The sequence below is a fragment of the Elgaria multicarinata genome, chromosome 7 (genome assembly GCF_023053635.1).
Source record: "Elgaria multicarinata webbii isolate HBS135686 ecotype San Diego chromosome 7, rElgMul1.1.pri, whole genome shotgun sequence".
In the NCBI taxonomy this organism is placed as follows: Eukaryota; Metazoa; Chordata; class Lepidosauria; order Squamata; family Anguidae; genus Elgaria; species Elgaria multicarinata.
This window is the reverse complement of record NC_086177.1, coordinates 114,480,067-114,505,827: the sequence shown is the minus strand read 5'-3', so window position 1 is coordinate 114,505,827 and position 25,761 is coordinate 114,480,067. Positions and strand designations below refer to the sequence as shown.

The 25,761-nt window shown below is 50.6% G+C and overlaps 1 protein-coding gene across 1 annotated transcript in view; it reads right to left on the bottom strand.

Annotated features, from left to right (window-relative positions):
- The window catches only part of RECQL4 (RecQ like helicase 4), a 68,029-nt gene continuing 42,268 nt past the window's right edge, over window positions 1-25,761 (bottom strand). Inside the window, exons 14-24 of the mRNA XM_063131232.1 lie at window positions 23,614-23,796; window positions 21,763-21,961; window positions 19,493-19,770; window positions 17,384-17,521; window positions 14,141-14,297; window positions 11,961-12,090; window positions 10,377-10,549; window positions 9,372-9,558; window positions 5,638-5,782; window positions 3,738-3,846; window positions 1-508 (exon numbers count right to left, since the gene is read on the bottom strand). Of these exons, the coding sequence (XP_062987302.1) occupies window positions 387-508; window positions 3,738-3,846; window positions 5,638-5,782; window positions 9,372-9,558; window positions 10,377-10,549; window positions 11,961-12,090; window positions 14,141-14,297; window positions 17,384-17,521; window positions 19,493-19,770; window positions 21,763-21,961; window positions 23,614-23,796 (1,821 nt within the window). The 3' untranslated portion in view covers window positions 1-386. The remainder of the gene's footprint in view (window positions 509-3,737; window positions 3,847-5,637; window positions 5,783-9,371; window positions 9,559-10,376; window positions 10,550-11,960; window positions 12,091-14,140; window positions 14,298-17,383; window positions 17,522-19,492; window positions 19,771-21,762; window positions 21,962-23,613; window positions 23,797-25,761) is intronic.

The window sequence follows — 25,761 nt, the reverse complement described above, 5'->3', positions numbered from 1 at the left end:
AGGGAGGTTCCTAGCACCCTTCCTCAAGTCAATCAGGACAGATTTTAAAAATACCGAACATTAAAAAAAAAAAAAAAGCTTTATATACAATGAATGGAAAAGCCTAGAGCTAAAAACAAACTATTAGGCTTCAGCCCTGGCTTATTCCAGGGCAATAGGGAACTTTATTCAACTGACGATACGGAGTCGATGAGCCTTGGAGAAAAGTTCCAAGAAATCTCAGGGGGAGCCGCAGCGTCTTTATGGCCTGCAAAAGCCTCTTCCAGCGACTGATGGCTGGCATGTGGTCCATTCCATCCTGCAGTTAGAGCAACCTGTGCTGGGGTGTCAGGGAACCTGTCGTGTTGCTGTAGGAGTCCATCTCGAGACTGCTGGGTAGGCTCAGTTCAGTTCCAGCGGATAATCTCCTCCGTGGCCAAGCGCATGACCTTGTTGAAGTCAAAGTGGATGTACTTCCTCCAGAAACGCCGATCTCTGCCATAAACCTGGGCAGGGTAGCGTGGACTCCCTATCCAGAAAGAGGAAACCCAAATTCCCAATGAAAACAAAGAACCCAAAATATCACCAGTGAGGTTTCCTAACTGTCTTCCAACAGCAAAGACTGGCACTTTGCTTTAAGTCGCCCCTAAGGGCTCATGTTTTTCTGTTTCAGTCAGGATGACGCCTGTAAGCACTATCCAAAAGGGCACCACAGGCACATCAGAACATAAGGAGCTGTTGTACACGGAGTCAGACCCTTGGTCCATCTAGCCTAGTATGGTCAACTCTGACCGGCAGCAACGGCTCTCCAGGGTTCTCAGACAGGTGTTTTTCCAGCCTTCCCTGAATATGCCGGGGATTGAATCTGAGTCCTTCTGCATGCAGAGCAATGCAGAGTACTGAGCTATGGCCCTCAGCTCCCCAATGGCCTGGCTCAGACAACGCGCTAAACCATGCTGCTTAACCACAAAATGGTTAAAGGAATGCACGAAGGTCAATACATTCCGTTAACCATTTAGTGGTTAAGCAGCATGGTTTAACGTGTTGTCTGAGCCAGGCCAAAAACTAGGAATTGCTGCAAGTCTAATATTGGTCTGGATCATAAGAACATAAGAGCCCTGCTGGATCAGACCGAAGGTCCATCTAGAATCATAGAATAGCAGAGTTGGAAGGGGCCTACAAGGCCATCAAGTCCAACCCCCTGCTCAATGCAGGAATCCACCCTAAAGCATCCCTGACAGGTGGTTGTCCAGCTGCCTCTTGAAGGCCTCTAGCGTGGGAGAGCCCACAACCTCCCTAGGTAACTGATTCCATTGTCGTACTGCTCCAACAGTCAGGAAGTTTTTCCTGATGTCCAGCTGGAATCTGGCTTCCTTTAACTTGAGCCCATTATTCCGTGTCCTGCACTCTGGGAGGATCGAGAAGAGATCCTGCCCCTCTGTGTGACAACCTTTTAAGTGTTTGAAGAGTGCTAGCATGTCTCCCCTCAATCTTCTCTTCTCCAGGCTAAACATCCCCAGTTCTTTCAGTCTCTCTTCATAGGGCTTTGTTTCCAGACCCCTGATCATCCTGGTTGCCCTCCTCTGACCACGCTATTCTAGTCATAGAATAGTAGAGTTGGAAGGGGCCTATAAGGCCATCGAGTCCAACCCCCACTCTGTTCACACAGCGACCCACCAGCTGTCGGAAAAAGAACTCACAAGCAGGACATAAGTGCAACCGCACCCTCCCAGATCACTGGGAGTCTTGCCCCGACCCCCTAACCATAAAATGCAGTCTTTGTTCAGCTGCTTTTCTTTCTCACATCCAATGAGATAGCAGCACGGAGCTGGCTGAGCTTAGCCTGGTCCTGATAACAGGAGCGGCTCAATGCTGGGGCATCACGTTACCATGATGGTACAACCAGCCAGCTTCTCTCCAAGCCCTCAGGTACATTTTTGTGAACCGCCCAGAGAGCTTCGGCTATTGGGCGGTATAAAAATGTAATAAATAAATAAATACTCATTCTTCCACAACTCCTCTTCTTACCATCGTACCCCTTCAGTCTCCTCAAGCTACCCTGTAGTACCTAGGGAGAGCAGAGCTGTAACATCCTGGTTTCATAAATACAAACAGCTCCATGATGACAGGTTTATGGCCAGTCAACCCTTCTTCAGCCAGTCCCTTCCAAAAACCCACCCTACAGCTCTCATCTACTAGCACACCGTTTCGTGGGTTTTGCCCCCTGAACTGAATGTCTCGTTTCAAGTGTCCCTCACTTAGGGCTTGTACATTGAAGCACATTTCTGCAGCCAGAAAAGTGACTTTCCTGTTAGCACCATGCCTGATCCTGTAGAACAGCCTTCCTCAACCTGGGGCGCTCCAGATGTGTTGGACTGCATCTCCCAGAATGCCCCAGCGGGGCATTCTGGGAGTTGTAGTCCAACACATCTGGAGCGCCCCAGGTTGAGGAAGGCTGCTGTAGAAGGAATAAGTTCTCCTTGCAAGCATCATTGTTGGGGATAGAATTGCTGCAGTACAACAACAAAAACCCAGTTTGCAAGTAACACAGAGGCAACAACTGTGCAGGGAAGAAAAACACCTTTATCCCTGATGTCGTTTTTTCTACACAGCTACTGTCTTGGTGTGAGTGTGTGTTTTGGTGTTTTTTTTAAATAAACTGGCAGATATTGCCACTTTGAAAAGGCTGTTTGCTCCTTTTAAGAAAGAGAAGATAGTGCTCGAACTGGAGATATCTTTATCCTCCATACACAAAAGTGTTACAAGCACTTTGAAGTTTTTCAAGACAAAGGAAGAAAGGAATACAGGCCATTAGAACAGGGGGGAGCTACTCTAAGGGGTCCCAGGACCGTTTTTGCCCGTTGGACTTCCCCTCTTGTGGGCCACACCCCACAGGGTGCTCAGAGTCTGCAGGGCAGTGTGGGGGGGGGGATTCAGTGGCAAACCACAACAGACCAAGAAAAAGGTCACATTTGGCTTGGGGGGAATCTACACAGCGTACTGAGGGCGCTTGCATGCGCCCCCAAAGCGATCGTGTAGATTCTGCCCATTAGAGACGGAGGAAGAGGCGGAGGAGGCGGCGGCTGGAGAATCCAGCTGCGTCCTTGCCGCCGCCGCCCACCTATCTCCCCGCCGGCCTCCCGCCGGCCTCCTGCCGCCGGCGAAAGAGCCAGCCGGGTCGGAGAGCTTCTTCCGCTGAGCTCTCCGACCCGGCCGGCGGGGAGGTAGGTGGGCGGTGGCGGCAAGGTGGCCGGATTCCCCAGCCTCCTCCTCCTCCGTCTCTAATGGGCAGAATCTACATGATCGCTTTGGGGGCGCACTGGGGGTGCACGCAAGCACCCTCAGTACGCTGTGTAGATTCCCTCTTGTTCTCAAGCTAAGCTTGTCCTTTTAATCATTCCGTGCTGCTAAAATGTTCCATGGCTATTGTTTGCCCATTATTTTTGCCGCCAAACGTGACAGAGCCACATCTTGTCCACGCCAGCATTAGAGGGTCCAAGCTGAGCCACCTACTAGCCCATCAATGCTGACAGAGTTAAGGGTTACTCGTTTTGCCGTTGGCCCTACAGCAGTGTCATGTCCAAACACCATCGTCTTCCCCGGTCTAAGAGATCCGGCTACGATTGAGCAAGTGTTACTCCTGAGCGTCTTGTGGATTTCAGTACAACGCCAGCGCGGTTGCCCTGTTCTGCGCGCTGTTGCTCAGCGCTGTCAAAATTAGCCTCTGCCACAGAAGCGCCAGAAACTTGCGCCCTCACCGATGCCGTGGAATATCCTGGCCACAGCTCTTCCGGAGAACTTCTCGTCTTGACGGATGGACAGGAAGTTGCGGATGTCGGCTCGGATTTGCTCTTCCCAATCCCGAAGCTGCAATTAGGAAGAAAGCGAGATGTCTGGGGTCCGTGGCGCAGGCCCAATGCGGAGGCAGAGAGAGTACTGCAAGCACGGGCCAGCTCTTCCCCCTGAACGCAAAATTGGCATCGAAACTCTCTTGATAAAATGTACACAACTGGCAATGATTTCAAACTCCAACTACGATCCTTTGGGGTTCACTTGCCTCTCAGTATCAATGCCTCTGCTCTGCCTTTGCCCAGCCTTGTTTATTCTGGCTGGAGCTGGCTCTCCAAGGTGAAAGGAAGGGGTCCCACCCCCACCCCCCTGCCCTAGCTCTGGCTTGAAGGAGAAACTGCAGCAGGGGATGGGGCTCTAGAATCATAGAATAGCGGAAGGGGCCTACGAGGCCATCGAGTCCAACCCTCTGCTCAATGCAGGAATCCACCCTAAAGCATCCCTGACAGGTGGTTGTCCAGCTGCCTCTTGAAGGCCTTTAGTGTGGGAGAGCCCACCACCTCCCTAGGTCATTGGTTCCATTGTCGTACTGCTCTAACAGTCCGAAAGTTTTTCCTGATGTCCAGCTGGAATCCGACTTCCTGTAACTTGAGCCCGTTATTCCGTGTCCTGCACTCTGGGAGGATCGAGAAGAGATCCTGGCCCTCTAGCTCCCTTCCTCACGTAAAAAAGGGTCCCTTTCTATTTGGGGGAGGGCAAAGGCTTATTGCCTCCCACCCAGATGATTAATTGGAGCTTATTTAGCTCTCCAGAGTCTCAGGCTAAAAAGGGACTTTCCCATCCCTGGGCTACCTGACCCTTTTAGCCAATGCTACCTGGGACCGTCTCCATGCAAAACATACATTCATTTTATTTAAGCTCTATTTATATTCTGCGCTTCATGAAAATCCCAGGTTGGGTAACCAGCAAATATGCCTCTAATAAAGCCAACAGGTAAAAAACACAAAATAGAAATAATCAGCAGTAGATCCAGCCCGATTTATTGCAGCAGCAACTAACTTCTCGGAAATGCCTAGGTACCCAAGGAGTCTTCGTGTGGTACTAAGCCGGTGCCAAAGCTGAGGTGCCGTGTGGAGAACCTGCACTCTTGCCAAAGTGCTCTACCACTAAGCTATGCCACCTCCCTTGAAAAGTAAGGGTAAGAAGCAGGATTAGAACTGAAACCTCCTCTTGGGAGACATTTGGCCAGAAGCGAATGGATGATTAATGAAGTCATGGAGCAGAATCATAGAACAGCAGAGTTGGAAGGGGCCTACAAGGCCATCAAGTCCAACCCCCTGCTCAGTGCAGGAATCCACCCTAAAGCATCCCTGACAGAGGGTTGTCCAGCTGCCTCTTGAAGGCCTCTAGTGTGGGAGAGCCCACAACCTCCCTAGGTAACTGATTCCATTGTCGTACTGCTCTAACAGTCAGGAAGTTTTTCCTGATGTCCAGCTGGAATCTGGCTTCCTTTAACTTGAGCCCGTTCTTCCGTGTCCTGCACTCTGGGAGGATCGAGAAGAGATCCTGGCCCTCCTCTGTGTGACAACCTTTTAAGTCTTTGAAGAGTGCTCTCATGTCTCCCCTCAATCTTCTCTTCTCCAGGCTCAACACGCCCAGTTCTTTCAGTCTCTCTTCAGAGGGCTCTGTTTCCAGACCCCTGATCATCCTGGAATGCGCCTATGAAGACCTGTGCTTACTTCTTGGCCAGTGTGCAATAGACAGGGGTGGATTTCCACAAAGAGCGACTGACAAAGAGGCGTGGAAAAGTACACCTGGGCAAAAACATGGCTTGGAGCCATGAGAGAAGTAATCCGTGGTCTTTCTCACTTTAATGTCCTGGAGGTCCTCAGCACCGGGCTCTTCATCCAGAACGGTCTCCTTCTCAAAATAGTCCATCAGCAGCGACTTCAGCTGGGCACTCTTCTGCTCATCCACATGATCGCAGCACAAGGCACAGGTTGGGAAAGCCGCACTGCTCAAAAATGCAAGACACAAGGGAGAGATGAACACTGCAACAGCCCAAAGGAAAGCTTAGGGATAAACAGAACACGAGCCAGGAGAGGACAATACCTTGCAAAACGCGGGTGCTGTTTTTAAAGAACCTTCGTTACCATAGCCTGGGTGATGCATTGCCCTGGCATTGGCCTTTCCCCCTTCCTTTCTGTATGAAATTTTACAGCATTTATATACCACTTATTATCAATGCATTCACCGGGTGGTGTTCAAACAATCAAAACCATCAAATAGAAAAATTAGGAAACAAACATGGATTAAAAAATAGTTACAACAGCATCAGCAAAAATAGTTCCCCAGAACTAAAAAGCACTAAAATATGTTTTAAAAGCCAAAACACTTGGGAAAATAGAAAGGTCTTCACCTGGTGCCAAAAAGACCACCCTGGGGAGAGATTCTACAACCAGGCACCACCACTGAAAAGGCCCTCTCCTTATTAGGCATCCATTTCACCTCATTTGGTGGGGGAACCTAAAGAAGGCCATTTGAAAATTGGCTTAGGGTTTGGACAGGTCATAGAATCATAGAGTTGGAAGGGGCCTACAAGGCCATCCAGTCCAACCCCCTGCTCAATGCAGGAATCCACCTTAAAGCATCCCTGACAGATGGTTGTCCAGCTGCCTCTTGAAGGCCTCTAGTGTGGGAGAGCCCACCACCTCCCTAGGGAACTGATTCCATTGTCATACTGCTCTAACAGTCAGGAAGTTTTTCCTGTTGTCCAGCTGGAATCTGGCTTCCTTTAACTTGAGCCCGTTATTCCGTGCCCTGCACTCTGGGAGGATCGAGAAGAGATCCTGGCCCTCCTCTGTGTGACAACCTTTGAAGTATTTGAAGAGTGCTCTCATGTCTCCCCTCAAACTTCTCTTCTCCAGGTATATTAAGAGAAGAGACTATCCTTTTTATTCTCTCAGCATTTTAACAGTCTATAAATTAATTTTAACTTTGCTGTTTTGACTTTGTATTTTAAATTTGTATTCCGCACTGCAGCTGTTTTTATCCTGGTTGTGTTTTTATATCATTGTGTGTTTATATCATGCTTTTCTACTGTTAGTTTTATACTTTGAACGGTTTTAATTTTCATGAACCGCCCAGAAAGCTTCAGCTATTGGGCGGTATAAAAATGCAATAAATTGTAAGATTTATTGTAAGCCTATGCGGCAGGGTCTTGCTATTTACTGTTTTACTCTGTACAGCACCATGTACACTGATGGTGCTATATAAATAAATAATAATAATAATAATAATAAATAAATAAATATCCTTCAGGTAACTTGGCGTCAAGCCATTTAGGGCTTTTTACACGGTAATACCAGCCCTTTAAACTGGTCCCAGAAACAGCCTGGAATCCAGTGCAGATCACAAAGCACTGACGTGAAAGGATTGTATTGGCAAGTCCTTGTCAACCATCTTGCTGCTTATTCAACGCTATTATGGCCACATTTGGAGTGGCACACTCAGTCCTGGGCACCACAGTTCCATTCGGAAGGGCTTCAGGGTTGGGGCCCTGGCTCAGGGGCTGGGGCCCTATTCTACATGCAGAAGGTCCCAGGTTCAGTGCCTGGCAGCGTCTCCAGGACGGTCTGGAACCCTGGAGCGCCACTGCAGCCAGCCAATGTACGCGGTAGCAATCTAGGTAGGCAAAGGGTCTAACTCAGGACAAGGCAGCTTCCTGTTTATTGATTGATTGATTGATTGATTGCATTTCTATACCGCCCAATAGCCGAAGCTCTTCTATGTTCTTATGAAGACAACAATTAAAGGGCCCCAAACACAGGCATAGTAAGAAACTTGAAGAATTTTTCCAAGAGAAACTGAGATTCAGGAGGATCATAGAATAGCAGAGTTGGAAGGGGCCTATAAGGCCATCGAGTCCAACCCCCTGCTCAAGGCAGGAATCAACCCTAAAGCATCCCTGACAGATGCTTGTCCAGCTGCCTCTTGAAGGCCTCTAGTGTGGGAGAGGCCACAACCTCCCTAGGTCAGTGGTTCCATTGTCGTACTGCTCTAACAGTCAGGAAGTTTTTCCTGATGTCCAGCCGGAATCTGGCTTCCTGTAACTTGAGCCCGTTATTCCGTGTCCTGCACTTTGGGAGGGCCGAGAAGAGATCCTGGCCCTCCTCTGTGTGACAACCTTTTAAGTATTTAAAGAGTGCTATCATGTCTCCCCTCAATCTTCTCTTTTCCAGGCTAAACATGCCCAGTTCTTTCAGTCTCTCTTCATAGGGCTTTCCTTGAAGGCCTCGGAGGAAGTGGAGTCTGTCCCCTCTGCAGTTCCCCCGCCCATCTTTCTTTTAAAGCCTCTGCTCCTTGTCGTGCTGACAGCAGAGACTCGGAAACTGGAGGGCGTTTCCATCCACCCACCCACCCAGAGTTATATCCCGCTTTTACACTATTTATTATTTCATTTATATCCCCCCTTTTTTCCTCCAAGGAACCCAAGGCGGCATACATAATACTCTTCCTCCTCTCCATTTTATCCTCACTCCAACAACCCTGTGAGGTGGGTTGGGCTGAGAGTCTGGGAGTGGCCCAAAGTCACCCAGTGGGTTTCCATGGCCAAGTGGGGACTAGAACCCGGATCTCCCGACTCCCAGGTTGACACTTTAGCCACTACACCACACTGGCTCTATTTGTGTTTTCAAGGCAGCTAACAATACAAATACGTCTCGAATAAAGTAGCTCTGAGTCTCCGCTGGGGTGGACTTCCACTTGTAGATCTTCCACCCTAGATCAGCCTATCAATAATGCCACCGTGGTGCCAGCAGGGCAAAGGACAGCTCCGAACCCGCCAGCCACGCAAATAATCAAAGCCCTTTGAAGAGAGACTGAAAGAATTGGGCATGTTTAGCCTGGAGAAGAGAAGATTGAGGGGAGACATGATAGCACTCTTCAAAGACTTAAAAGGTTGTCACACAGAGGAGGGCGAAGATCTCTTCTCGATCCTCCCAGAGTGCAGGACACGGAATAACGGGCTCAAGTTAAAGGAAGCCAGATTCCAGCTGGACATCAGGAAAAACTTCCTGACTGTTAGAGCAGTACAACAATGGAATCAGTTACCTAGGGAGGTTGTGGGCTCTCCCACACTAGAGGCCTTCAAGAGGCAGCTGGACAACCATCTGTCAGGGATGCTTTAGGGTGGATTCCTGCACTGAGCAGGTGGACTTGATAGCCTTGTAGGCCCCTTCCGACTCTACTATTTTATGATTCTATGTTCCAAGCTCATTTGGGAATTCCCAAGAGCAGAGAACGGTACAGAGAACGAAAGAGCAGAAGGGGAGCAACATTCAATTGTGCATTATGTGGAAGGGGGCTCCCTCTCCCATGCCCTCAAGCTGCTAGGAGAGGAACTCTACCCCCACCTCACTCCCGCCCCCATGTCCCAGGCAAAATGGAACACTTGACCCTTTCAAGCCCAGCATCTTGGATGGAGCGGAGACATTTTTGAAAGGGAAAGGCTAGCCAGGCCTTCATCAATTATCCACCTGCCCTCCTTCCCCCATCCCAAGCCCCAACAGCTTTTTAAGCAGTATTGGTTTGCAGCTACCAACCTCTGGAAGGCCTGGAAGCACACCTGGAGCTGGCGGAGGGCTGCCCTTTCACGGCCCACCACTCGCTGGTGCAGGAAGTCGCACACGGAGTCCCACTCCTCATCCGTGAGATCACCGTAGGAGCGCAGGTGAAAGGAGAGCTCGCTAAACTCCACAAGGATCCCGCTCTTCCTAGACCCCCGGGAGCCTGATTTACAGAGGAGAAGAGAAATGTGAGCGCGGGACCCCAGTGGTGCTCCAGCTGCGTCTCAGTCACTGCCACCCAGGGGGCTGAAGGAGACCTCCAAAGTGCAGCAGACTGCAAGGGAGCCAGTAGGGCATGCCCTGAGGACCACCCCGCTCCTCACTGGCCGTGGTCAGAGAAGCCACGGGTTCAAAAACTCGGGCCCGGGACCCCAATCCGGCTACCCACGCAGCCCCGTCCCCTTCCTTTCTTTTTATGGTTTCCAGGCTTTTGCATATCTCCCCCCACCCCAATTCCAAAAGGTGGAAACACCTCCCCTAAGGATTAGTGACAAAGAGCTTTAAGCTCCAGTAGGGTGACCCTATGAAAAGGAGGACCGGGCTCCTGTATCTTTAACAGGGAATTTCAGCAGATGTCATTTGTATATATGGAGAACCTGGTGAAATTCCCTCTTCATCACAGCAGTTAAAGGTGCAGGTGCTATACCAGAGTGACCAGATACAAAAGAGGCCAGGGCACCTGCAGCTTTAACTGGTGTGACGAAGAAGAATTTTTATTTTCAATACAATTGTTAAAGATACAGGAGCCTTGTCCTCCTTTTCATATGGTCACCCTAGCTCAAGCATGCTGGAGTTCTGCCCACCCTCCGAGCTTCTCCAAAAGGGGCCGTGACCCCAAAGAAGGGATTAGCGAAGAACAGGATGCGGTTTCTCTCCCTCCGTTCCTGAATCACGACTGACCAATGGTCCAGCAGAAGGCCTCTGCCCAGCCATGGCTGTATCCATGCTTATCCCACCAAGTTAGGATCCCTGGTTGGTTACCCGTCTGCAGCTGCGCGTTCCACTGCAGCTGGCGGAGAGCTCGTTTCACAGGCAGGACCTCCCAGCCCATGGAGTCAGCCAGCTCAATGACATCAAAGTCCACAGAGCCGGTGTGAGCGGGAACAGTTCCTTTCAGGTGCTGCTGGGCCAGGCAGACGGCAAGTGGAGGGCACCTGGGGGGAGACAGGAGGGGAGAGGAGGAGGGCGGCAAGTGAGAAGCCCCCCCGGGGCCCAACTGCAATCAGGAGGAAGAGCGCCTAGGTCTACCCAGCAAAACTGGTCCAGGCGTGCAAGGAACATCAGGCTCCTTGGATATAAACCAAGGCCCTGTGTGTCTTCTGCATGATCACATGGGCATTTGGCACAGAACACAGGGATTTTCAAAAGGGAGATTTCTAGCCCTCCTGGCTGCAGAGCTCAGCAGGAAGACAAACGTGCCCTTGTCTGTGGAGATCACAAGCTGAATAGGAGCCAACAGTGCGATATGGCTGCAAGAAAGGCAAATGCTATTTTGGGCTGCATTAAGAGAAGTATAGCGTCCAAATCGCGTGAGGTCCTGGTTCCTCCCTATTCGGCCCTGGTTAGGCCTCATCTAGAGTATTGCGTCCAGTTCTGGGCTCCACAATTCAAGAAGGACGCAGACAAGCTGGAGCGTGTTCAGAGGAGGGCAACCAGGATGATCAGGGGTCTGGAAACAAAGCCCTATGAGGAGAGACTGAAAGAACTGGGCATGTTTAGCCTGGAGAAGAGAAGATTGAGGGGAGACATGAGAGCACTCTTCAAATATTTAAAAAGTTGTCACACAGAGGAGGGCCAGGATCTCTTCTCGATTCTCCCAGAGTGCAGGACACGGAATAATGGGCTCAAGTTAAAGGAAGCCAGATTCCGTCTGGACATCAGGAAAAGCTTCCTGACTGTTAGAGCAGTACGACGATGGAATCAGTGACCTAGCGAGGTTGTGGGCTCTCCCACACTAGAGGCCTTCCAGAGGCAGCTGGACTACCATCTGTCAGGGATGCTTTAGGGTGGATTCCTGCCTTGAGCAGGGGGTTGGACTCGATGGCCTTGTAGGCCCCTTCCAACTCTGCTATTCTATGATTCTATGATCCCAGGCGCTTGGGCGGTGGGCGGGGGAAAGGGCAAAGCTCTTAATCTGCTCCCTGTCTGCTGACCAGAGACAGAAGCAGTGACCATATGATCATTGTTTCAATTTGCAAACTGCTTTCCTAGACGGAACTCTATTCAAAGCAACTGAGGCAAAAACAAGTATAAACCAATAATTAGAATGGTTAAAACACGCTACACGTACAGTTACAAAACCTACCATTACAATTTATTGCATTATTAAACGCGTGGGAACGAAGCCCTCGTGAAAACGGGCTTCGCCTGCATCGCTGAACTGGGCAGCGGACTCCGCAGATGGTTTTCCCAGCAGGAAGTGCAATGCAGCTTTGCACACCGCCGTTTTGTAGTCCAAACTCTGGGCTCGAGTGATGACGGGGAAACATCCCTCAGCCGACCATTAACTCCAGCTGCTCTATTCCCTGCTTAGAAGCAGGTCAGAGAACTCTCTTCCTCGCTCACCTTTGAGCCGCTGCCCGCAGCTGCTGAGGGCCGCCGTAGCACAGCACCCGGCAGGAGGAGAACGTGGGGTGCAGGAGCTCCACCCAGTGCTGCGGGTGCAATTCCAGGTAACACAGAAGCGTCTCGATACCTAAACAAGGAAATAAGGCAGCATCTAATTCCATGGAAGGAGCGGGGGAGGCCTGGGGGCACTAGAGGACGTATTTGCTGCTCCCTCCACCCACAAAAAAACCAACTTTTCAGGGTTTTATGCCATCTGTTAACAAAAGGATCCGAACCTTAATCTGCGCCTAGCTTGGGAGTAAAAATAAAAAACATTCAGGGCAACAGAACTGGGGAACCACCTCCCCGCGCCCTGAACGTTTGCCTACGTTGCCGAGGAATGGTGGACCACATTTGAGAGGAACTCCTTCCCTGGAGGGTGGCTGGCCGACCCCAGCAAGTGCATAGGACAACCATTGCATGGGGCAACTGCCCCTGCCCCACACAGGGGGAGGGGAGCCGATTAAAGGGCAAGGAGGCTGCCTGCTCCATTACTACCGGACACAACCAGGACATTCAGGGAGGGGAGTGAGAGAAAGCTTCCGCCCCGACAGACATCACGCCAGCAGAGATGGTAGTCAGGGGAAGGCGAGACGCACCTTGCATTCCCGGGAATGGGGCAGGCAGCTGAGGGAGCAATTTTTATTAATGATTTGGACAAGGAGGTGCAGGGAACGCGTATCAAATTTGCAGACGACACAAAATTGGGTGGGATAGCTAATACCCTGGAAGACAGAAACAAACTTCAAAGGGATCTTGATAGGCTGGAGTGCTGGGCTGAAAACAACAGAATGAAATTTAAGAGGGATAAATGCCAAGTTCTACATCTAGGAAATAGAAACCAAATGCACAGTTACAAGATGGGGGATACTTGGCTCAGCAATACTACGAACAAGAAGGATCTTGGAATTGTTGTAGATCACAAGCTGAATAGGAGCCAACAGTGCGATATGGCTGCAAGAAAGGCCAATGCTATTTTGGGCTGCATTAATAGAAGTATATAGCTTCCAAATCACTGAGGTCCTGGTTCCTCTCTATTCGGCCCTGGTTAGGCCTCATCTAGAGTATTGCGTCCAGTTCTGGGCTCCACAATTCAAGAAGGACGCAGACAAGCTGGAGCGTGTTCAGAGGAGGGCAACCAGGATGATCAGGGGTCTGGAAACAAAGCCCTATGAAGAGAGGCTGAAAGAACTGGGCAGGTTTAGCCTGGAGAAGAGAAGATGGAGGGGAGACATGATAGCACTCTTCAAATACTTAAAAGGTCGTCACACAGAGGAGGGCCAGGATCTCTTCTCGATCCTCCCAGAATGCAGGACACGGAATAACGGGCTCAAGTTAAAGGAAGCCAGATTCCGGCTGGACATCAGGAAAAACTTCCTGACTGTTAGAGCAGTGCGACAATGGAATCAGTTGCCTAGGGAGGTTGTGGGCTCTCCCACCTTCAAGAGGCAGCTGGACAACCCTCTGTCAGGGATGCTTTAGGGTGGATTCCTGCCTTGAGCAGGGGGTTGGACTCGATGGCCTTGTAGGCCCCTTCCAACTCTGCTATTCTATGATTCTATGATTCTATGATTCTATGATTCAATTCCAGGAGCCCAGGGGCAAAGCTGTCCTTGAAATGTCCAACAGGGAAATGGCCCTATGACTGCGGCCCACTTGTCTTAAGCAGCGCAAGGGCTGCAGCCCAGGAGGGCCTCCGATGCAATGCCGGCTCCTGCTCCCAGTGGTCCAAGGCCAGGTCCTCCCCAGGACCTCCTCACCTGTCTCTGAAGGGGGATGGCTCACCTGTGTCCGTAATGGGCATGTATTTTGCAGCAGGCCTGATCAAACGGAATTGAGGCCAGAATATATTACGCAAATTAAGTCTGCCTCCATGCCTTTCCTTGGTTTTGCCCAATTCATTCTGCTACGGAGATTCAGGGATTTCTCCCCCCCTTCCTTTTTTGACAAGGAAGAGCTTGATGGAGGTAAGGTTAGCGAAGGAAGGGCACATCAACCTACTCAAACAATCTTCCCTTCTGCACCAGCAAACCCACCGGCATCCAAAATAGCCCTCCCTACCCATAAACTTATAGACTCGTCTCCCATCCAGGACACCGGGAAGACAATCTCTGGTTTTTAATACAAGGCCTCCTCACCTTCCTCTCGGAAGTCCAGGGCTTCCACGGTCTGCTGGATTGGGATGGCTCTCTCGTGTTTGAAACATGCTCTTGGCTGCCCATTGTCTGGGCCAGGTTGTTCCTCCAGGCTCCCGTCCAAGGCAGCCAGCATCTCCGCATCCTCCACTTCACCACCCTGGGCGTGAAAGGTATCTGTGTCACACGGAGGAGACCCCAAAGGAGGGCAGCAGGAAAGGACACGAGCGAGAAGGGCAGCATCTTTCACTCGTGATCTTCAGCACAGATGTTGCCGGCAGGCAGGGGAGCCAGCGGGGCACTATTTATTTATTTATTTATTACATTTTTATACCACCCAATAGCTGAAGCTCTCTGGACGGTTCACAAAAATTAAAACCATCATAAAACAACCAACAAGTTAAAAACACAAATACAAAATACAATATAAAAAGCACAACCAGGATAAAACCATGCAGCAAAATTGATATAAGGTTAAAATACAGAGTTAAAACAGTATAATTTAAATTTGTTAAAATTAAGTGTTAAAATACTGAGTGAATAAAAAGGTCTTCAGCTGGCGATGAAAGGAGTACAGTGTAGGCGCCAGGCGGACCTCTCTGGGGAGCTCATTCCACAACCGGGGTGCCACAGCGGAGAAAGCCCTCCTCCTAGTAGCCACCTGCCTCACCTCCTTTGGCAGGGGCTCACGGAGAAGGGCCCCTGTAGATGATCTTAAGGTCCAGGCAGGTACATATGGGAGGAGGCGTTCCTTCAAATAACCTGGCCCCAAACCGTTTAGGGCTTTAAATGTCAATACCAGCACTTTGAATCGGGCCCGGACCTGGACTGGCAGCCAATGAAGTTGTAAAAGGACTGGCGTGATGTGATCTCGCCAGCCAGTCCCTGTTAGTAAACGTGCTGCCCTGTTTTGTACCAGCTGAAGCTTCCGGACCGTTTTCAAAGGCAGCCCCACGTATAACGCATTGCAGTAATCCAAACGAGAGGTTATCAGAGCATGGATAACTGTAGCTAGGCTATCACTGTCCAGATAAGGGCACAGTTGCTATATCAGCCTAAGCTGATAAAAGGTGCTCTTTGCCACTGAGTTCACCTGTGCCTCAAGTGACAGTTCTGGATCCAAGAGCACCCCCAAACTACGGACCCGATCCTTTAGGGGGAGTGCAACCCCGTCCAGGACAGGGCAAACATCACCTCGCCGGACAGATGAACCACCCGCTAACAGTACCTCCGTCTTGTCTGGATTGAGTCTCAGTTTGTTAGCCCTCATCCAGTCCATTACCGTGCCCAGGCACTGGTTCAGAACAGCCACTGCCTCACCTGGGTTTGATGAAAAGCAAAGGTAGAGCTGGGTATCATCCGCATATTGATGACACCTCAGTCCACATCTCCGGATAACCTCCCCCAGCGGCTTCATGTATATGTTAAACAGCATAGGGGATAAGATAGAGCCCTGTGGAACCCCATGGCTTAGGAGCCACGGCACAGAGCAATAATCCCCCACAATTCCCTGCCCTGGACCGTGATGCCACCCAACGGCACTGGAATAGCCTACTCTGGGGACAGGGTTTAACTCCGGCGTGGGAACTGGCTTCTTCACCCCCAAGATGCCCCCACCCCCCTCAAAGGAGATGGGGCAGTACTCTTGAGAAGCTTTGATGGACTAGGAGAAGCAGCAGGAGAGACCAGAGCCAGGCTGACCTCAACTGGCAGCTGTCCATGGACCTCAGGGACCTTCTGGCCTTAAGGGTAGTCAATACTCCCGTTCTGAAGAGGTCGTTTCGAGATTAGCACGAGGTCATTCCTGTGAAGTTGCTACCACAAAACTTGGTGGGGATTAGAGGATAAGGCTATCAAGGGCTACTAGTCCTGAGAGCTATCTGCTAAACGGCTTGGGGCCAGGCTATCTGAAGGAACGCCTCCTCCCGTATGTACCTGCCCGGACCCTAAGGTCATCCTCAGGGGTCCTTCTGTTGGAATCCTGGATCAGGGTTCTGGTTATGTTTCCATGGATTTACTAATTGCTGAGGAGCTGGAGGAATCAGAAGACTCAGCAGAAAACTTAAAGGTCAACGTTGCACCTGGACATTGATATCATGATTGAATAATTGGTAACTTGATTGTTTCAATTAAGGGATTGCAAGCAGTTGCATCACTGTACAGTTAGCCTATAAAAGGAATGTATTCCCATGTACATGTATCAGTAATGATCACTCTATCAGAGATCACTCCATCTATGTATCAGAGCTGTATTGACTGACCGTATGTAAGTATTTGTATTTGTGATTGCCATAACTAAATTATATTTTTATATGCCAGTAAAGGTTTGTTTAAACCTACTGAAAGTCTCAGTCTTAATCTGTGTCTGTGCTGACTATTGCTGGAAACCGTTGCAAAAACTCTGCTATAAGGTTATTGGCCAGAAGCCCAGTCTGGCAATAACTAAATAAGGTTGTAAATATAAACCAACATATCCCAATACCTTCTCCGCGAGCCCCTGCCAAAGGAAATGAGGCAGGTGGCTACCAGGAGGAGGGCCTTCTCTGCTGTGGCACCCTAAGGAGGTTCGCTTGGCACCTACATGATATGCCTTTAGACGCCAGGTGAAGACCTTTTTATTCTCCCAGCATTTCAACAGTCTGTAAATCAATTTTCACTTGGTGTTCTAAATTTGTAATTTTGCATTGCTGCTGTTTTGATCTGGTTGAGCTTTTATATTGTATTTTATGTTATGGTTTTATACTGTTGTTTTATACTTTGAATGTTTTTGATTTTTGTGAACCGCCCAGAGAGCTCCGGCTATTGGGCGGTATAGAAATGAAAAAAATAAATAAATAAAATCCCACCAGTAGTAGAGGTAGTAAGTCTATGCACACCAGTTGCTGGGGAACATGGGCAGGAAGGTGCTGCTGCACTCATGTCCTGCTTGTGGGCTTCCTGTGTGAACAGAATGCTGAACTAGATGGACCCTTGGTCTGATCCAACATGATGATTCTTATGTTCTTAAGCTGGCTGAAACACTGCCTGGGTTTTGGGGGCACAGACAAGCGGTTTTTGGGGTGCCCTGAAAATATTTCAGGATTCAGCCATGCAGGAAAGCTAGAAGGTTCTTCCGCCCACACCCAGAGTCAACTCGTCTATCCACAAAGTCACCCCCAGCCACGATGGCTCTCAAAAAGAAAAAAATGCAGCTCCCAGAGAGGACTCTAGCAAGTGTCTTCCCTGCCCCTGCTCCCCTTTCCTGACCTTGCTGAGCTCCTGCTGCTTCTGGCGAAGCTCTCGGCACTTGCAGCCGGGGAAAACCTTCTGCACGAGCCTCTTCACCGTGTAGAAGTCAACCGTGTCCGTGTAGATGTGGCGCCTCAACTCATGCAAATCTTCACCCTGGGAAGGGAGAAAGGCGACCATTTATTTTATTTTATTTATTTATTTAAGGATTTTTATGCCGCCCTTCAGCCAAAAAAGGCTCTCACGGTGGCTTACAAAAGTATTTCTTGATAGTCCCTGCCCACAGGCTTACAATCTAAAAGACATGACGCAAAAGGAAAGGGGATTGGGAGGGAGGAGGAGGAGGGAGAAAAGGAAAGCAAATTCAGGCACTACAGTCTTAGTTGGAAAGTTCAGCAGTTACAGTTGACAGCAGGAGGGAGGGGGCTCTCAGCTGGAGCTGGACCCAGGCACGGTGGAGAGGTGCCTGGCTGCTGCTTCTTCCCTCACTGGTGGCCTCTGCAGAGACAGTTGGTAGCAGGAGGGAAGGGGGGCTCTCAGCTGGAGCTGGACCCAGGCACGGTGGAGAGGTGCCTGGCTGCTGCTTCCTCCCTCACTGGTGGCCTCTGCAGAGACAGTTGACAGCAGGAGGGAGGGGGCTCTCAGCTGGAGCTGGACCCAGGCACGGTGGAGAGGTGCCTGGCTGCTGCTTCCTCCCTCACTGGTGGCCTCTGCAGAGACAGTTGGCAGCAGGAGGGAGGGGGCTCTCAGCTGGAGCTGGACCCAGGCACGGTGGAGAGGTGCCTGGCTGCTGCTTCTTCCCTCACTGGTGGCCTCTGCAGAGACAGTTGGTAGCAGGAGGGAAGGGGGGCTCTCAGCTGGAGCTGGACCCAGGCACGGTGGAGAGGTGCCTGGCTGCTGCTTCCTCCCTCACTGGTGGCCTCTGCAGAGACAGTTGACAGCAGGAGGGAGGGGGCTCTCAGCTGGAGCTGGACCCAGGCACGGTGGAGAGGTGCCTGGCTGCTGCTTCCTCCCTCACTGGTGGCCTCTGCAGAGACAGTTGGTAGCAGAAGGAAGGGGGGCTCTCAGCTGGAGCTGGACCCAGGCACGATGGAGAGGTGCCTGGCTGCTGCTTCCTCCCTCACTGATGGCCTCTCCAGAGACCATGTGAATCGGGGGGGGGGGGGGCAGCGCGACAGATCCGGCGAGGTGCTTCTGCTCAAGATCTAGTGGTCACCGTTTGTGCGGTGCCTACCTCGCAGGGTAGTTGTGAGGATAAACAGGGTTAATGAACGCAGCCCGACGGTTCCTTGGGGGGAAAGAGCCCAGTACAAACGGCATGCTGTAAGTACACCACATACTGTATTTAATGCACTCAAGACGGGGCTGCCTTTGGTGAAAGGAACCTTCTGTTAACGCAGAGTGCAGCGGCCTGTCTTCTGGTAGGGCTGAGTCGCCATGAGCACATTTCACCAGCGTTCCAGTGTCTCCCTACTACTTCCCACGCGCAAGTGCCAGCCTTACTCCACGTAGGCCTGAGCATCTTGGACTCTACATACGTTAGGGACAAGACTTCCTTCTCCTCCCCCATGGCCCACCATGACCTGAAGAACAGAGAAGAGTGCTTTCTGGATTGTACCGGTTGTGAGGTCAAGCATGCAGAGGGGCAGTCTCAATGCTGCCCCGTAACTGTTCAATTCCCTGCCCTGGAGATTCGCCGAAGTCCCAGCCTGAGTACTTCCCAGAAACTTTGTAAGGCTGGCTTTGATCACCTTGAGCTACGCAGATTATTTTAACCTGTTTTTTAATAGAACTGTTTTTCACTGGGTATTTGATTCTGTTGTGTTCTGGAAACGTGTTTGCCTGCCCTGAGTCCCGGGCTGGGGAGAGATAGAAATGGAAAAAATCCCTCCTTCCACCAACGCTGCAACCCGCCCCACTTCTCATGTCCTCTGCACCCAATGTCCCCATTCTGCAAGGTTTTTTAAGACAAATCACTGATTCCAAAAGCAGAATTCCATGTTGCTTTGCGCAGAAAGTGACGCACTGCATGCTTGAGCACACCGCAGAGGCTGACTCTGAGCCGTGGAGCGGGATGGGTTTAATTCCTCCCAGAGCTGCCCAAGAATGACTCTCGCAGGCCTTTACCTCTGGGTCCAGGAAGAGGTGGCACTGGGCCGGCTTGCCGTCTCTCCCCGCCCGCCCGATCTCCTGCACGTAGCTCTCGAAGTTCTTGGGCATGTTGTAGTGCACCACGCCCCGCACGTCCGACTTGTCCAGCCCCATGCCGAAGGCCACCGTCGCCACCACTACTCGCAGCTGGCCGGACATGAAGTTGTTCTGCACCCGACGGCGTTCAGCAGCGGACAAGCCCGCATGGTAGGCGTCGGCGACCCATTTCAGAGGGCGGCGCAGGCTCTTTTTAGCTATGGAAAGAGAACAGAAGCAAGGCTCACGCCCCAGCAAACAAACGCCCCTCTTGATGGAGCCTAAACCCACACCGGTGATTCAAAGAGGCTGTTTGGGAGCCAGTCACAGGCCTTTTTGCCAGGAACACGGGCAATTTACGCGACCCTTTGGCCCCAAATTAATCCAGTGGTGGTGCCCCAACTTTGGAATGTTCTCTCACACCTACCCAGATGTCATTTCAGCAGCAGGCAAAGATCTTTTATTTTCCCAGGCTTCTAAAATGGTTTATGTCATGGGCTGAGCCCATGGTTCCTTTAAGAGAACATAGAATCATAGAATAGCAGAGTTGGAAGGGGCCTACAAGGCCATCGAGACCAACCCCCTGCTCAAGGCAGGAATCCACCGTAAAGCGTCCCTGAGAAATAGTTGTCCAGCTGCCTCTTGAAGGCCTCTATTGTGGGAGAGCCCACAACCTCCCTAGGTAACTGATTGCATTGTCGCACTGCTCTAACAGTCAGGACATTTTGCTTCATCCCAGGGAGAGGGGTTTCTTTGTGTCTGAAAAGGGAGTAGCAAGTGAAATGCCAAAGCTGCGCTGGGTGAGAAGTGCCTGGCATCTGATAATGCCTCCCCGGGCTGGTACCGGGAAGGGGGGGGAAGTAACAGGTTGCCGCTGTGCAATGTCTGGGAGCGTTCCCCCTCCCTTCGGGAGAGGTGTGGGTTGCTATGGGGTTTCTATTGGTCGAGGCGGGTCTGGTGACAAAGGGGTTCCAGAAAGGGATAAAAGGCTTAGGCACCTAAGGGTCCTGTCTCTTTCCTATGGGTGTTAGGAGTCCAGCGTGTGTGTGGTGAGTTAAAGCATCCAGGCCGGACCGGCTGGATGGCGGAAGCCCCACGCGGCCGCTGAGGGAAGGAGTTTAGCTCGAGTGGCGTAAAAGCCAAGTCGGGGTGAGCAACAAAGGTTGAGTCGCAAAATTAGGTGTTTTGTTTTGGAATAGGTTTGGGTACAATTGGGGCAAGGGACCTTGCCGGAATTACGGCTGGTGGGGGTGGTTAAGCGGGGAGCGAGTGCGAATTCTGTTAGGCCTGAGCGTGTGAAAGGGAAGGGTGAAGTGACAGTCCCTGCTGTTTATGTGTGTTATTCCTTTGTCCGTGTTCTTCACCAAAACCCCTAAGTGTTAGCCTTAATGTGTGGACCCTTATGACAGTGTATGTGTGTAAAGAATAAAAGTGTTTGGTCCCTATTTCTGGAGTGTGGCGTGGTTTCCTTGAGAACTCAGACGGTAAAGGGTTAACAAGCGACAGTGAAGGGGCGTGTGTCTGGGCTGGCCGAGTCAGACCCCCCTTCTCCGGCCGGGGAATTGCTAAGCACTCTTCAAATACTTAAAAGGTTGTCCACACAGAGGAGGGCTGGGATCTCTTCTCGATCCTCCCAGAGTGCAGGACACGGAATAACAGGCTCGAGTTAAAGGAAGCCAGATTCCAGCTGGGCATCAGGAAAAACTTCCTGACTGTTAGAGCAGTATGACAATGGAATCAGTTACCTAGGCAGGTTGTGGGCTCTCCCACACTAGAGGCCTTCAAGAGGCAGCTGGACAACCACCTGTCAGGGATGCTTTAGGGTGGATTCCTGCGTTGAGCAGGGGGTTGGACTCGATGGCCTTGTAGGCCCCTTCCAACTCTGCTATTCTATGATTCTATGATCTCCTGGTTCTCTGGCTGCACCTCCATCCAAGTCGAGGCATTCACCCTCTAAGCACCCGGGACAAATGCACTTGCCTCTGGTTTCTAGTAGTTTGTGCTGCGTTTTAACTGGACAGTTTAGCTTTCTCAGAATCTGTTGTGACCCACACCAGATTTATTTGGGGCAAGCTACAAATAAATACATTTTTGTTTTAACATAGGAACCAGAACAACAATAAAACTGCCGAATTCCTGCCAGTTCTCACGTTTCCCGGCCATATCCTTTTCCAGCCTGGCTTTCCCAATAATACTCCGCCAACTCCCACCTTTCGCTTTCTTCCTCTTCGCAGTGAGTCTCTCTTCCTCCTCCTGCTCGTCAGCACTGCGGGGCTCTCTAAGCTTCACACCCTGGAGACACGTGCGGATGAGCGCTGCAATCCGGGCCGTCTCCTCCCGACGGGTGCAATAAACAATGACCGAGACCAGGCTCCCGAACCTCTCCCCTTTCAGCAAGCTCACCAGGGCCTGTAATCAGTTGAAGAGAACCAGGTTGCCAGCCTAGAGATGCAACGCAGCCTCCCCTGAGCACTCTGGGGAACGTTGCATCTATCGCTTGATATGAAAGAAGGGAATGCCAAAGGACGAGTCTAATCTGAGAGACAAGGGACTTTCCAGACTCAAAAAGCACATCCTTTTTATTGTACTAATATCCTGCCCTTCCTCTAAGAAACGTGGATCAGCAATTTTTCCTCACCTCAATCCTGAAAAATAGGGACTCCCACAAGGCCTCCCGGAAAAGTGGAGATTTGAACCAGGATGTTTTCCACCTCCAAACCAAACACGTTACCTCAGCCTTCTCCATCTTGCTATCCTCCAGATATACTGGGACTACAACCTCCATCATCCCTCACCACTGACCATGCTGACAGGGGCAGTCCCACATAGGTTGGAAAAGGCAATTCTAGCTACTAATACCACATGCAAACTGACCTATGGTTTCTTACACAATCTTTCCGGAAGTTTCCATCTAAAAGTGTTGCTGCTTCTGCATAGGAGCTAAATAAGTTTAGAAGCACGGCACATCTTTCTAGGTCAAAAAGGGAAAAAAGACTAGCTCTGTTGGGTTGGCCTGGCTGTAGTAGAAGAGGGGCTGTGTGTTTTCTGCGCTAAAAGAAAACCCAACGTTGCATCAAGAGGCCTACACACCTACAACCTGCATATATAATGCAAATCAGGCCGATTTGCATGTGTTTTTCACACTTTATTACTGTCTGAAAGTCATGACGTGACACAGGGGTGAAATAGGTGGGATATAGCACACAAGGAAACCAAGGCGCTGAGCTCTTCAACACAAACCCAAAGCGAATGAAAACCCAGATGGGACTTTGCACTAAAACATCCCATTCCAATCGTTTCCCCAGAAAGTCTGCAACAAGAGTTACTTGAATGCAAAACCATTTCAGATATTGAAATCACTTATTTTAGTGCAAAACCTGGAGATGGGGATAGCAGATTGTGGAAATCTTTGCAAAGGGGTTCCTGAGCATGAGCAGCTGCTTGCGCAACCAGGCATCCTGGTCGCATGGAGCCCGTATGCGCAGTCTGCCGTTCACAAGGAGGGGTTCCTTTGCTGACAACTGTGCTCAACAAGCAGATGTAACTCATCCAAGGTGCAATATTGGGGATGTACCTAGGAGCACCTCCCTCCACATGCACGTGTGCGCAGACATGGGCATGTTTAGCCTGGAGAAGAGAAGATTGAGGGGAGACATGAGAGCACTCTTCAAAGACTTAAACGGTTGTCACAAAGAGGAGGGCCAGGATCTCTTCTCGATCCTCCCAGAGTGCAGGACACGGAATAACGGGCTCAAGTTAAAGGAAGCCAGATTCCAGGTGAACATCAGAAAAAACTTCCTGACTGTTAGAGCAGTACGACAATGGAATCAGTTACCTATGGAGGTTGTGGGCTCTCCCACACTAGAGGCCTTCAAGAGGCAGCTGGACAACCCTCTGTCATGGATGCTTTAGGATGGATTCCTGCATTGAGCAGGGGGTTGGACTCGATGGCCTTGTAGGCCCCTTCCAACTCTGCTATTCTATGACACACACACACACACACACACACACACACACACAGAGTGGCTCTAGGGAAACAGTCAGCTTGGCCACGGACTTACTTGGTCCTTGTCTCTGTCCGTCGAGACCGAGAGATGCAGGTTTGGAGGGACAGCAGCAGAACGCACAGCTACCCCATCGCCCTCCGGGACGCCCAGGTGAAGGGCCACGTCCTGTGCCGTGGAGAGGGTGGCGGTGGCAGTCAGGCCCAAGAAGCAGCACACGCCCAAGCGGTCCCGAAGAACCTGCCAGAGAGAGAGAGAGAGAGAGAGAGAGAGAGATGTTGTTCCCCCCAGGCCTCCTACTTTGAAGAGCGTGAGAAGCCAGAAGGTCCCCCTCCCCTCCCATGTATGTGGGCAATGCTGGAGAAACCCAAAGCACCCTCTCCGCCTCGGGCACACGGGCCCCTCTTCGCGGGGGAGCCTCTGCAGGCTTTCACGGCATGTGAGAGAGAATGGAAAGGAAAGCAACTTTTGGGTGTGGGAGAGACCACAAGGTTGCTACTCACTTCAGAGAGGGCAAACCTTCCTGGGGTTTGAGGGGAGACATGAGAGCACTCTTCAAATACTTAAAAGGTGGTCACACAGAGGAGGGCCAGGATCTCTTCTCGATCCTCCCAGAGTGCAGGACACAGAATAACGGGCTCAAGTTAAAGGAAGCCAGATTCCGGCTGGACATCAGGAAAAACTTCCTGACTGTTAGAGCAGTACGACAATGGAACCAGTGACCTAGAGGGGTTGTGGGCTCTCCCACCCTAGAGGCCTTCAAGAGGCAGCTGGACTACCATCTGTCAGGGATGCTTTAGGGTGGATTCCTGCATTGAGCAGGGGGTTGGACTCGATGGCCTTGTAGGCCCCTTCCAACTCTGCTATTCTATGATTCTGATTCCTTGACCTGCTGCCTTCTAGAAGTGATGGACTACAATATGTGTGGCCAACATAAATGCAGGTTGCTTACCTGTAACTGTAGTTCTTCGAGTGGTCATCTATGCATTCACACATATGGGCTTTGCGCCTGCGCAGAGACCAGACCGGAACCTTCTATAGCTAAGTGGAACGTTTTTGGCGGGAACCCCTCCCCCACGCTACTGCGCATGTCCATGGGGTTCCCGCCCTACCCTCAGTTTACAGGAGTCCGACATCGTGCCCCCATAAACCTGAGTGTAATTTTAATAAAGTACATTTCACATATAACTGTGTCATTTGTAAGTCTCACACCACCAAGTGGGGATGGTGGGTGGGTTGTGTGAATGCATAGATGACCACTCGAAGAACTACAGTTACAGGTAAGCAACCTGCATTTCTTCTTCGTGGTCTCTATGCATCACACATATGGGCGAGTAGCAAGCTGACATACCTTTGGAGGTGGGTTGGTGCATCATCTGAAGATCTCTGAAAGCACTGTCCTCCCAAACGAGCAGTCCTGCCTCGCACGGGTGTCCAAACTGTAGTGCTTGACAAACGTGGAGGGAGTGGACCACGTTGCGGCTCTACAGACTTCAGCCAGTGGAACACCTCTGGTGAAGGCCACCGAAGTTGAAACAGCTCTGGTGGAATGAGCTGTCACAGGTTTCACTAACTCTATTTTAGAAATAGAGTAGGCCAATTCAATTGCCTCCACTATCCAACGAGACAGTCGTTGGCAGGAGACAGGGAGTCCCTTAAAAGGCTCCCCATAACAAATAAACAATTGCTTTGTTTTTCTAAAATTGTCTGTTCTGTCTTTGTAAAAAGCAAGAGCCCTTCTTACATCGAGAGTATGCAAAGAAGACTCAAGAGGTGTAGATGGATTAGGAAAGAAAGCAGGCAAAGTAATATGCTGGGACAGATGAAACGATGACACTACCTTAGGCAGGAAGGCTGGATCAGTGCGTAGCACAACTTTATCCTTATGAAAGATAGTGTAAGGGACATCTATCCTAAGAGCTTTAAGCTCACTTGCACGTCTTGCCGATGTAATGGCTACTAAAAAGACAGTCTTTAAAGTTAGAAGCCTAAGGTCTGTCGAAGCCATGGGCTCGAAGGGCTTGCGTGTCAGTGCTTGCAGCACAACCGATAGGCTCCATGGCGGCACGATACTTTTCACAGTTGGTATCGTATTCTTCAGACCTTTCAAAAATTTCTTGGTTGTTGGATGGGTAAAAGGTGTAAAACCATCTATGCCCCGATGAAAAGATGTAATCGCAGCTAGGTGAACCCTGATGGATGTAA